Below are 13306 nucleotides of genomic sequence, written 5' to 3' on the forward strand. Positions count from 1 at the left end.
TTTCCCTTTACTTTTTTTAAAAAACTGAGTAATGTAATATTACTTCCTTGCACTTATTGCCATTATATACATGAAGTCTACTATCTTTTCTCATAGTTTATTCCATGTTTCTTTTGAGTCTACATTCTAAAACACATTTATCTCATTCCTACACAGAAAGGAACTGATTAATTTGAATGTCAATTTAGTTACAAAAGATTTTATTTCTATTTTGTATTAATGAACCACCATGAACTGTCCAACTTAAACATGAATTAAATAATTTAAACCCAAACTGCCATTCATTTAATTGCAAATAGATATCTTTCCAAGAAACTAATGGCTCTAGTCCTTTATCTTCTCAAAGAATGAAACACCTCCTTGCTCTTGTTGTATGGAAGGAAAATGAAAATTTAAAATATTTACCATTTCTAGTTTCTCTACCTTAAGTCGAACAGAGGGATTTAGGGAAATCTTCTTTCCCTGTGGTCCATAATTATCAGTCCAGGCAGGGGCAATATCTAAGAGACAACAGGGTGCACATTAATTAGAGATTTAATTGGAATAAAACTTTTCATTTGACAGGATGTCTTCTGGGCTCCTGCTGTTCAGAAATAATTCTGGCTAATCAGTTGGCAGTTTTCACTTCTGTTTTCATGATTTTTTTCATCTTTAAACCTAAAATCTATCATATAAACCAGCTTCACTTGAGCCCTAAAAGATGCGATATAGAAAGAGTGGACAATTGTGCATTAAGTCCTAATGAAATACTAATTTAGAAGACAAACATCCATTCCACTACTTACCTTGTCATGATAGTGCCTTACAAATTGTAAAGTGAAAAGTCTTTGTTTTCTTCCAAAATAAGTAAAATCATATTAGAAATTAAAAAGGTCATGATTTTTCTTTGGCAAAAAATGGTTTTGCTATGTGAGTTCTGGAGGTACTATGGAAAAGCTCATAAATGCAAACTGTTTCAAGTTTGTACATGAAGTATGATACAGACCCAAAACTTCTTGAACTAAAAATCCTATTTCTTCTTCTACAGAAGAGTTGTATTTCAAGTAGCAAAAATGGATTCTCAAGAATTGAGTTTCATACACCTCTCACCCATTCTCTAACATCTTCTTACTATACCCCGATTACCTAGATGAGCTTTGTCCGTGTTGCCTGAATAGACACCAGGTGTCACAAGGGACTAGAACATGAAACACTACTTGTTTTAATATGCCAAAATTTGTCCAATTCCTGTAATTCATGTCAATCCTTCTCTCTAGATTGCCACTCTCCTAAATACACTTTTAAATGATATTTTACTTAGTTCTACATAGAAACAAGAGGAAGAGAAAAAACTTTTTAAAATGTCACATTTTTATGCAGTGTTTTAATTTTTTTTTAATTTCTCAGAGCATCTGTCTCTAAGTACAAAATGATTTGCATTCTCTTTCTTAAGAACATAAGAAGTGCATATGAAAATAGTCTTCCTCTAAACCTTTAACACTTCCCTAACATTCTATGTAAAACCTTGAATATAGCTTATAGGTGTCAAGATCATAGGAAAAAAGTGGTTACTGACTTTTAGCTTTAAATGGAATTCAAACCTTGAGAAAAAGTGATTCTAGTATAACAGAATTATTACAGTTTTGGTGAAGGCAGCAAAGACTCCTTTGTTATTGTCATGCCTAATTGTTGGCCACAGGATAAAAATATACTACACATATATTTTTTTCCTCTTAAGAGAAATTTTGTGCCAAACGGACAGTGTGGCATCAAAGATCAGCATGAGTGAAGTGGTAGGAAGACCAAACAGCAGACAAGTCACACTTCACTTTTCACTTTTAAGATCTGGCTGTGTGAGGCTTGACAATGACTTTCAGCCTGGTGCCTGACCTACCGTTAAGGCACACTAACACCAGGTGGACCCAAGCTAACCTAATTATGGTTAATTTCAGACCAAGACTAACCCTGGGCGTGAATTACTCAATTCAAGTGTAAGTGTGCAGAAGGGTTGGACAGGAGGTGAAAGAGAGAGGGAGAGAAAGGGATACACACCAACGCATGCGTTCTCAGTTATGTTTTCCTACATCTAAGCATAAAAATTTGCTATATGCAACAGCGGAAATAACAGAAAATTAGCTCTTATTTGTGCTTACTTTTCAGCCAGGCAGTACACTTAAGTACTTCATGTATATAAGCTTATTAATCTTTACAATAACCACAGAGGCGTAGGTGCTATTATTTCCAGCCCAAGGATGAAGAGACCAAGGCCCCAAAAGATAAAGAAACTAGCCCAAGATCATATAGCTAGTAGGTGACCATGTTAGGATTCTTATCTCTCGTGACCCCTGAAGCCTGTTTCTTGAATGTGTCAGTATCTTTTATCACCAGTTTTCTCATCTGTAAAGTAGGAAGAATAAAACAGACTACCCCATAGGAATTATAAGGGTAAAAAAAAAATCTTAGAAAACTAGTATGAAAACTATAAAGTACTGTTAATATTAACGCAGAGACAGAGATAAAAATTTGTTGTAAAATTATTCTAACCCTGCAATTCAACAATATGTAATCATGGCTTTAACGAAACCTCACTTTCTTCTAGCCAAACTTCCCCTAAACCTTCACCTTTGAGCCAAAACCTCAGGAGGATGTGGGCATAAATCCAGCGTGCTCTGGTAACTCAAGGTAGCATGCCCTGAAAAGCCCCTACCACGGACGGCTTTCCTCATTTGCGAGGGTCATCTCTCCATTCCAGCCTCAAACTCTTTATTTGCTCCTCTCTGGGCAAGGGAGACTTTCCAAAGCATGGCTTACTATTTCCTTGGCTCTTCTCTTCCTGTGCCTCTTTTCAGGGGCAGAGGAAAGGAAATGCTTTATCAGGGCAGGATCAGAAGTATTTGGTTAATACCATGAACCCTCTCCATGGATATTCTTCCTCATCACTAGTTTGCTTTCAGTTACGGAAGCCTGACTGCAGGAAGAATTAGGGCTTGTGCTGTGGTAAAGTCATGATCGTATTTCTTCATGCAATAACTCTTTGCTGATTTCCTTAGGAATGCCTTTCTCAGGCTTCTAGCTCACTCACAAACGCACGCGTTACTCAGCTTACGGCAGTAGTAAATAACTCTGGGCTCTGAAATAAGAAATTTATATAATAGAATAGTTGCCAAAAACATACTCAAGTACAAGTGGATTTTAAATGTTCTGGACAGTTTTACACTTTGGAATGATTTTGAGATGGGAACAGGGGTAGATTTGCCTCATTAAGTTTATTTTTGTTGAGGTTGACATTAAAATTTGTTTATATTTTTTTAATAAATACTCCTTCAGCTGGCTGAAGGAGTCTAGATGTGATGGTTCAGGACCTAATTTGAGGACAGTCTATAGTTAAGTACTTCTATCAAACAAACCACAATGTATATAAGTTACCTAGATAAAATTCAGAGTTGACTTTCTTTTCCACCCAGAAACATCTAGCCCACTATATTTATGTGGAGGAAAATGGTACTGAGTCAATTCTATTTCTACTGTAGAAAAATCAAAATTCCACTTTAATTTCATTTTAATACCTACTTTATATATAGCTTACTCACTCAAATATATTTTTTACTAATTTATTTTTCTATTACAAAGTCTAGAAGTATTATAGTCACTGATGTAAATTACCTATTTGTTCATTACTACGGGATCTCCTTGCTCTAATCAGATTTGCCTCCTAGGGTCACCTGACACGTAGCTTGTCCTTACTTCTTTGCTTTTGATCATGGTGATGTTTACCATTCCTTTCAAGATCTGGATGATGTCTGACATCTGCCAAGAAATTTTCCTCTATTGATTTCTGCGTATTTCATGACAAATCTTTTACTATGTACTAGCTTTGGGAGTAGGAAGGAGAAAGCAAAATTGAATTAAAGGACAGAAGCTTTCACTTCTGCTCTAAAAACCATGCCATGGAATATTATCTGAGCTATACTCTAATCTGCAGGTTCTGTAAGATTAATAATAATAACAGCAAAATGCACCGAGCATACACAATGCACCTGTTACAAAGTGCCTGGCATGCAAAATCTTGCACCAAACCCAAAAGGCAACTATTTCAAGGTAACATAGCTAATAAGTTGCAGCAAAGATCTGAACCTCTAAGTCTGCATTCAGAGCCTGGTGATTAACCACTCACTGTGCCTTCCCTGTACCACACTCAGGCCGCTTAACATTTCTTCTCTTAGTCCACTTTGTGTCTTTAACTGATTTGTGCAAATGTGTTATTCATCCATAAGACAGTATCCTTCTTAGAGCACTAAAACTACCCATACCCTGCTTTAGTCAACAAGGAACACTGCAAACAGAAGAGTAGTTAGTTACTCAATAAAATAATCACACACACATGAACAAACACACACGTATATGTGTTTTCTGATCTGAATAATGAAGGTTTTTTTTAACCCCATATTTTATTTCAAAATATGCTGTTAAGTACCTCATGGAAAATATCCTAATTCCTTCATTTGAACTGACACACGTGACATACTCAGTAAATACTTAGTGAATAAACAAATGGCTAAAAGAGGCATTAAAGCTCAGTTACTTTAAAAATTAAAAACAAGCTACATAAATGCCTCCTCACCATTGTTTGCTTCTTTCATGTATTTTTTTTTTCTCACATAGGTTCCTAGTTTAAAATAAAAACAATTTATCAAGAGAATAGACATCAATTATGTAAAGGAAATAATACTAATAAAGTCTCTAAGAGTCAACAAAGCCCACTAAGTAAAAAGGCATATATTTATGGCTAAAGATTGCTCCTAACCCACTGGTAAATACCATTCCAAATCAGAGAAACTACTTGGATTCCATGATAAATTCCTGGTAAGTACAGAAGCTGTATGCTATGGTCTGAATGCTTCCGTCCACCCAAAATTCATATGGTGAAGTCCTAACCCTCAAAGGTCACAGTATTAGGAGTTGGGGGCCTTTGGGAGACGCTTAGACCATGATACTTAGACAAATGGGGTTCAAGTTCTTTTAAAAGAGACCCTACAGTGCTCCCTAATCCTTCCAGTACACGAGGACACAGTGGGAAGTCTGCAACCACAAGAAGGTTGTCACTCGGATCGTGCTGGCACCATGATCCTGGACTGCCAGCCTCCAGAAGTGGGAGAAAGAAATGTTTGTTGTTGGTAAGCTACTCAGTCTGTGGCATTTTGTTACAGTAGCCCAAACAGACTAAGACACTGTATGATTTATACTAACTCTTCCTTATTTTGCAGTTTTGATCTAGATAATGCTATTAAAAATCAAAATACATGAGTAAAAGCTTTGCTTTATAATTTAGATATATGTAATCAACTTTTCCTTTCTATAAGTATAGTTTTTTTTAATTGTTCTGTTTAACTTTTGGAGTTAATTTAAGGGGAGTAAATTTTTCTCGATATTTGAGAGTCAAAAAACACTTTACAGATTGATAAAAATCCTTTTCTTATGGGTAGCTTACGCAATTAATCCTTCATTGTTTTAAAAAGTTAGTAAATTATTTCATGGTAATTAAGGACCAATAATGTTGAATTCACAATACAGATATTCTTTCCAATTTATAGCTATATAATCTCTTCCAAGAAAAACAAAATATATTTCTTTTCTTAAACTACGCTGCCTTCTATAATTTCTCTGAAAGGTGCATTTAATATGCCTCACCAGAATTTCACTAAAAGGGCAAGGCAACCTAATCTTGATTTATAGAAGAGTTTTCATTATTTGGTCTCAACAGTTCATTGATTATTACAGCTTCATTGATACTGTTATGATAATGTGTCTTTTAAAATTTCAACCCTTTGTTCAGGAAAATTTCCAGTAAAAGTCATAATCTAACAGGGACCACTGCACAATACATTCATTTTGCTCGTTTATTCAATGAAGAAAAAAAGGCATAATGCACGCTCATTTAAAGTCTATTAAGTCGCACTATGTACTCCTCATTGAGAGAGTAATTGAAAAAAAATAACCGGAAAGGGGAATTAAATGTGCATTTACCTGTGTCAGACTTATCTGTAGGGCTGTTGTCTGAAGAAGTAACTGGAATCTGTTCTGTTTTCTTACAACCAGTTTTTATCTATGAAAGAAAATGAGGAACATGAAATGTCATTTTCCAAAGTAGGTCAAAGACCAGACTAGAAGCTTATGTTAACATAAAAAGAATGATTAAAGAGATTAAAGCACTGGTCCCCCAAATATGAAACCTTTAAAATTTTGGTATATTCAACTTCAAACAAAGCAAACTCGGAATTACAGGTAACAACTGCTTTCAGCTCTACCATGTCCAAAGATAACAAAATATAAGGCTATGTACCTTGTCTTTGAAAAGGTATTAGAATCCCAACTGAAAAAATATAAGGGGCTGAGAGAAAATCTTAAACTGTGTCTGACTAGCATGAACCTGAAACTGAAGTTACCTTTGATGAATTTTAATTGCACTGAGTAAAAGCCTGTCTGAGTTTCCTATTTTGTTTTATAGCTAACACAGATTTGAAGAGTAAATGCTCTACTTTATAATTTTGATTTGTTAGGGCATTGCAGCAGTTAGTAAGTACAGTCATCCCTCCATATCTGCCAGTTCTGCATTTGCAGATTCAATCGACAGCAGATTGAAAGTGTTTAAAAAAAAAATTCCAGAGAAGTTCCAAAAAACAGAACTTTGCTGCACAGGCAACTATTTACATAGCATTTACAAGGTATTTACAACCATTTACATAGCATTTACACTGTATTAGGTATTATAAATAATCTAGTGATGACTTAAAAGTATACAAGAGGGTGTTTGTGGGTTATATGCAAATACTACACCATTTTATACAAGGGACTTGAGCATCCTTGGATTTTGGTATCTGCTGTGGGGGATGTGGGGAGGTCGTCCCTGAACCAGTCCCTCCACAGATATCAAGGGATGATTGTAAATGTACCGATTTTGATGTAGAAACACTCCCTACTGTGTGATTCTAGGGTGAACTGAACTCCAGCATGCATACGTGAGGGAGTAACACCCACCTACCCTGGATGATCAGGATTAGCCTCACTGTGTAGGAAAGAAGCAGAGGAACAGAAAGGAAGACTGCCTGTCTTCAGTCAAGCAGAAAACAGAAATAATAATGAATGGAGACATATCAGAGACTACCTGAAAATAGATATATAACATTCCATGTCGTAGCTTTGAGTGATATAGATGTACCTTTGTGATGCCATTCCTGATCATGGTTTTCTAGACAGAGGATAAACTGACTTGAAAAATTACATTTACTGACAGCACGGCATGAAAATCTTAAACAGAAAAAGAACTTTCAATGAAATACCAAATTGTTAACAAACTATATGACCAAAATTATAATGCTATAGGTATGTAATAAACATAAAGACACACAGGGGATTTGTGAACTACATAAACAAAAATTGAAGATTACCTGATTTATCTGGAAGGAAGGCAAAATGGCATCTGTAGATTTGGGAGTGGATGATGTCTTTGGAACCAGTAATTCAGAGGGAGAAGAAAGAAGACTTCCATATTCTCCTGTAGCTTTTAAGAGGGATGTACACGATGGATTTTCTAAATGACTGCTGTCAGATTTTTGTCTGATGAATGCTATCTCCCAGGCAGATTCTGATCTACCATTAAAAAGAAATCACTTTACGGATATAGCAAAATTGAATTCTGAGAAAATGTTTCAAATATTATCAAAAAATACTTCTTTTAGAGTCTAGAGTACTAAGACAACTTCAATTGCTATTTTTAGGAGACATGCTAAATGACTCATCCTATGTTACAGATAGAATAGTTACCTCAATTTGGCTCTGGTAATTATGCTTTTCGCTTCTTCAAATGATACACCAATCATAGACTCCTTGTTTATTGAGACAAGTTGATCTCCTGGTTTCAAACGTCCATCCTAACAAAAATAATAACATTTTAAAAGAAACTGATTAAGGTGTTTCTTAAAAAAATTACTTCATGCAATTAAAGCAAAGCAAAGTTTTAGTAAAGAATGACTTAAATAAAACAGTAAAAAGGAAATTTTAGACAAAGAATCTCAATAGCAAAAAGTTTAACTAAAACCTGCTTTGGTAATATACATGAATGAAATGAAAACATTCACGTGTTCCTTGAATAAACTCTCACGCTAAGGAATCCTGACTATATGAAGACAGTCTGGTAACCAGGGAAAGAGACCTGTTTGAAAAGGTTGGTACTATGAGATAAATACATCTCTGACTGTGATAAAGTTTTTTATCCCACCAAACATTAAGAATATTCCACAGTCAGAATTTTTAAAAATTCAGTCAAGGATCTTAATTATATTGATTCTTAATTATACTGACATTTCTGTTCATGGTCAAACGTCTTCTTTTCCGGACCTGCTGTCTGTCCTGTGACACAGGCCCAGCTGGCTATACAGGTAGCTTTAGGCACACAACCTGCTAACAACAACCAATTCTAACTGACTGGCTTTGTCTTTGACAAGCTCCAGCTCTGCCTATAACTGGCTTAACCGAATGAGAAAAGCACAAAAGTTGTAAGATTTAATGTATATGTTAGGCGAGTTTCTCAGTCTTCATCTGTCTTTTTTCTCAATTCAAACTGCAAAAGAAGAAAGAGCTCTCTTCATTTTCAGTTCCTAAGATGCTTCTCTATTCATCACTTGTACAAATACAGAAAGCATTATTTCTATAACTAAGGAAGAAGCAGCTATGGTTAAAAAGCATTTTCACCCTTGATGGTACATAAGCTAATTCCACAAATTCAAGGAAACAGCTTTTTAAAAGTCTTATCTACTAAGATAAATCCCTGGATAAGTGATCTTTTATCTGAACTGCATAATATATAATAATGGTGATTTATGGTTACTTTACTGCTAAGTAACAATAGTTATTTTTTAAAGACATTTACTATTATCTCTTACACCAAATACTGAGTATGCAGGAAAGCAAATAAATATAAAATATTTATGAAAAACTTCTATGGGAACATATTATCTCAAATATTGTACAATGAAAGATACTATAACTAAATGCATAATGACCCTATGACTCTTCTGAAATACAAACATTAAAAAAAAATTAAGCCAAAAGGCAATTTGATTTTAAAATATATAAAATTTGAAAACTAATTTGGATTTTATAAATATGTGATTAAATATGACTAGCAAAGTCAGAAAACACACAATTGTTATATGCACAAATGATTTTTTTCTCTCCTTCCATCTGATAAATGTATGGGGAGTAAAACACAGCAGTAATGCTGGAAAAGGCTAAGCAATATGGAGAGAGTATCTACCATATGGATCCTACATGGTTCAGTAAAATGGAAGAGCTGATTTTGAAAGATTTTATAAACACAATGCTGTACTGCCCAGGCCCAAGACTTATTACAGACTTTGGTTACATGTGCATTTCAATCAACTACACTCACACTACCCTTAGATACTTATGTACAATAGCTTGCAATTTACTATGTTAATGTCAGTCTGAGGATAAGTTATTCCCTCTAGGTTAAAGTGAAATGGTAACCAAAAAAAAAGAAAAGCAAAGAAAAAAAAACCTTTCTGCCACAGGCAAAAAGATAAGGCTAATAAAAGTCAGGGAAGTATAAATAAAATTCTGGAGAGTGCTTATTTCTGGGAGGGAGAGGGGGGAGTGTAATCAGGGTAAAGCACAGAGGAAGCCTCAGTAGTAAAATTTTCGACTTCTTAAGTCAAATGGTGAACTCTAAGTGGATTCATAGGCATTCATTTTATTATGATGCTTCATAAGTTAGATATATGTTCCAATATCCTTCTGTATGTGTCAAATATTACATCATAAAAAAGAAAGAAAGAAAATTTCCATCCCCTCAAAATATAAAGAAAGGTCATGATGTTTGCCTCTACAATGTACCGAACTAGATGAATTACATTTTGGTTCTATATTCCAAAGCTGGCTTTGGAAATATTATGTAGAGTTTTTTTAAATCTAATTTAAAAATAAATAAATAAATAAAATTAAATAACTGTCATTGTTAAATCTAGCTCTAGACCATTTGGAATCTGCAAAAAAAAATTCTCATTAGAATCAGCTTAATAAGGTAGGTTATAACTGAAATTTAATGACTCTACTACTATTGACTTACGTCCTAAAGCTTGGCAACACAGTTTAGGGAAAGAAAGGGAAAAAATGAAGAAAGCCCTACAGCATTGGAGCAAAGCATTTAAAGGACTCTGACAAGGAACAAAAAGGTTCTTTTAGAATTGGGATGGTGGACAGTAAATATTAGGTTATTTTGTTTGACTCTAAATATTCTTGGTATTAAGAGTTACGTCCTTTTATCAAATTTCCTTGAAAAGGGAATATTCTACAATGATGACTGTGTCTTCTATTTGGGCAGGGGACTGACGTGGGGAAAAAGAGCACAAGGTGTGGCAAGACCCGGCTCTGACAGATCTACATTCGCACTTGAGCTCTACAACCTGCTAGGTAGATGTTCATAAACTACGAGAGAGAGGCAAGGAAGGGGGTGGGGGAGGTGCCCAACGTCATCCACAAGGAACACAGAACCAAATTCTGAACTGTCCGAGGCAGCCCCTGTTATCCGTTTATCTTATAGAAACAACAGTTGGTGGTCAGTGTTACAGAGAAGAAGCTTTCAGAAAACAGTAGGCTGACCTACTACCTCCCACGTTCTCCTTTCAGGCTACACCGTATTAGCCATACAAAGGAAAACGCTCTCAGCAAGGCAACTGAACATATCTTGTATTAAAGTACACTGTGTAGCATTTTTCAGCAAGACAAGAGTCAGAGAAGAGAAGGATGCCTCTAACTGTGGCTTCTGGTGTTTACATATATTTTTCTTTCTAAAAAGTACTCATGGTAGTTTTTTTTTTTTTCTTCTTTCTTTGCCTCCTAGAATAAGATCTTAGCTGATCATGTGAATTTCTAAACCTGCTTAAAAGTCAGAACCTGCAAACTAAAACAAAGCTATTTCTGTTAAAAGTCTGGCATTCAAAGCCGCTGAATTCTGCCCCAGCTGGATTAACGTGTATGTGAAGATAGTAACTTCAGGGATATGCCGAGGCCCCTTCCACACCGTCTGGATTCTGATTCAGCACTTACTGAGCAACTGTACAACGTGACAGGCGACGTGCCAAGCACTTCCACGTGCCCAGCTTCAGCCTGGATTCTTTCATGTTGACATTTATAAAGATGTTGAAGTAATAATGTATTCTTGACCATTTAAATATTTTTGTTAAGAACTACCAACACTGTTCATTTCAGACTATGATGACCATTATACAGTTTCCTAAATAACACATTACCATATCATCAGAAACCATCTATACAGGCTGACTCTAACTCACTATTCTTAAATACTAAGGAAATGCTCCTATGAGCCTCTGTATTCCTTTCCCATACTTTCATAAACTGTCAACTGGAGGTATTCCTCTTTAAATACCACTTATTAATGAGATACAGTCAATTTGTTTAATCTCTACGAGACTCTCTTTCTTAGCTATAAGGTGGGGATAAATACCTATCACATTAGGTTGCTGGGATAATTAAATAACATATATAAAATCCTAGCACATTGTAGGTGTTAAATAAAGGTGAGCTGAATCAGAACCCCATTCTCTGTCATGGGCAATTTTCATACTGTCAGCAAATTTAATCCTGCTACTCCTCAAATTAAGAAACTTTGATGACTGCCCACTGACAGGAAAAGTTGAAACTCCTTAAATTCCCAAACCCCAGCACAACTAGCTGCCACCTACTTTTTCTATCCTCATCATCCACCTTCTCTCCTCAGCATATACGTTCTGCATTCTATCCTCAGAAAATGTTCTTTAAACCAGCAACAGTCTTTCAAACCTTAATGTGCTAACACATACCAATTCCTGTCTAGAATGCCACCACCCACCTTGCCACATCTCTGTCTGATGAACTCTCAAACTTCACAGCCAAATTCAGACATTCTCTCTGCTGTATGCTCTCCCCAGCTCCCTAGATTTACTTAATTGTTCCCTCCTCTTTGCTGCAAGAACACTTGTACTTACCTACGTTATTGCGTTTACTCTGTACTGTCCTTATTTGTTCACTTATCTCTTTTCTTCCACTAGAGCGTATTAATTCAGCAGCTCCCCAATTAGCAGTACTGATTTTTCAGTTGGCCAGAACCATGTCCTTTTCATGCTTATTTCCCTGAGCATAGTACCAGGTATAAACTAAGTCTGCAACAAACGAATAAGGCCAGGAAACAGTCCGAGGAAATTAAGGTGGCTCTAACACAAATAATGGCAAAGGAGAAAAGAAAGTGACATCTTAAAGTGAACCCTCTTGGCTGCTACTGCTTTAGAACCCACCAGTGAGACTGGTTTCTCTACCCTTTGCCATCTATCCAAAAAGCCGTGGTTCCAGTTCCAGTGGTATGCTCAGCACATCCTGAAAATAGACTTCTTCTGAAAGTTAAATATGTTCTAACGTAATCCTTTGTGAACAGTGACTATCGTGAGTATCTATGTGTCTAATCTTTGTCTTAATCTACAAGGTTGTATCTATACAATGAGGAAAAGACAGTTTCTTCAATAACTGGTGCTGAGAAAACTGGACAGCTATCTGTAAAAGAATGAAATTAGGATATTCTCCAACACCATATACAAAAATTAACTCAAAATGGATTAAAGACCTAAATGTAAGAACAGAAACCATAAAACTCCTAGAGGAAAACAGAAGCAGAACACTCTTTGACATAAATCAGATCCCTTTCTTAGGTTAATGGAAATAAAAGCAAAAATAAACAAATGGGACCTAATCAAACTTAAAAGCTTTTGCACAGCAAAGGAAACCATAAACAAAACAAAAAGACAACCTACGGAATGGGAGAAAATACTTGCAAACAATGCAACAAGGGATTAATTTCCAAAATATACAAATAGCTCATTCAGTTTAATATAAAAAAAAAAACACAAATAATCCAATCAAAAAATGGGCAGAAAACCTAAATAGACATTTCTCCAAAGACATACAGATGGCCAATAAGTACATGAAAAGATGCTCAATATCACTAATTAATAGAGAAATGGAAATCAAAACTACAATGAGGTGTCACCTCAAACTGGTCACAGTGGCTATCATTAAAAGGTCTACAAATAATAAATGCTGGAGAGAGTGTAGAGGAAAGGGAATCCTCTTACACTGTTGGTGGGAATGTAAATTAGTGCAGCCACTATGGAGAACAATATGGAAGTTCCTTTAAAAATTAAAAATAGAGTTACCTTCTGATCTAGCAATCCCACTCCTGGACATACATCCAGAAAAGACA

General features: G+C 35.5%; 1 protein-coding gene across 6 annotated transcripts in view; it reads right to left on the bottom strand.

Moving 5' to 3' along the window:
• The window catches only part of STXBP4 (syntaxin binding protein 4), a 167972-nt gene that overhangs the window by 132682 nt on the left and 21984 nt on the right, over window positions 1–13306 (bottom strand). For 5 of the 6 annotated variants that reach the window (XR_004326646.1, XM_014553675.2, XM_006178144.3 and 2 more), the window contains 4 exons: window positions 7801–7907; window positions 7425–7626; window positions 6004–6082; window positions 406–500 (listed from right to left, as the gene is read on the bottom strand). Coding sequence is in view for 5 of the 6 variants with exons in the window: in XM_014553675.2 (XP_014409161.1) it covers window positions 406–500; window positions 6004–6082; window positions 7425–7626; window positions 7801–7907 (483 nt within the window). In the remaining variant the exon portion in view is untranslated. The remainder of the gene's footprint in view (window positions 1–405; window positions 501–6003; window positions 6083–7424; window positions 7627–7800; window positions 7908–13306) is intronic. The other variant, XM_032498458.1, reaches the window with a different exon arrangement.

This window comes from Camelus ferus, chromosome 16, assembly GCF_009834535.1.
Source record: "Camelus ferus isolate YT-003-E chromosome 16, BCGSAC_Cfer_1.0, whole genome shotgun sequence".
Lineage (NCBI taxonomy): Eukaryota > Metazoa > Chordata > Mammalia > Artiodactyla > Camelidae > Camelus > Camelus ferus.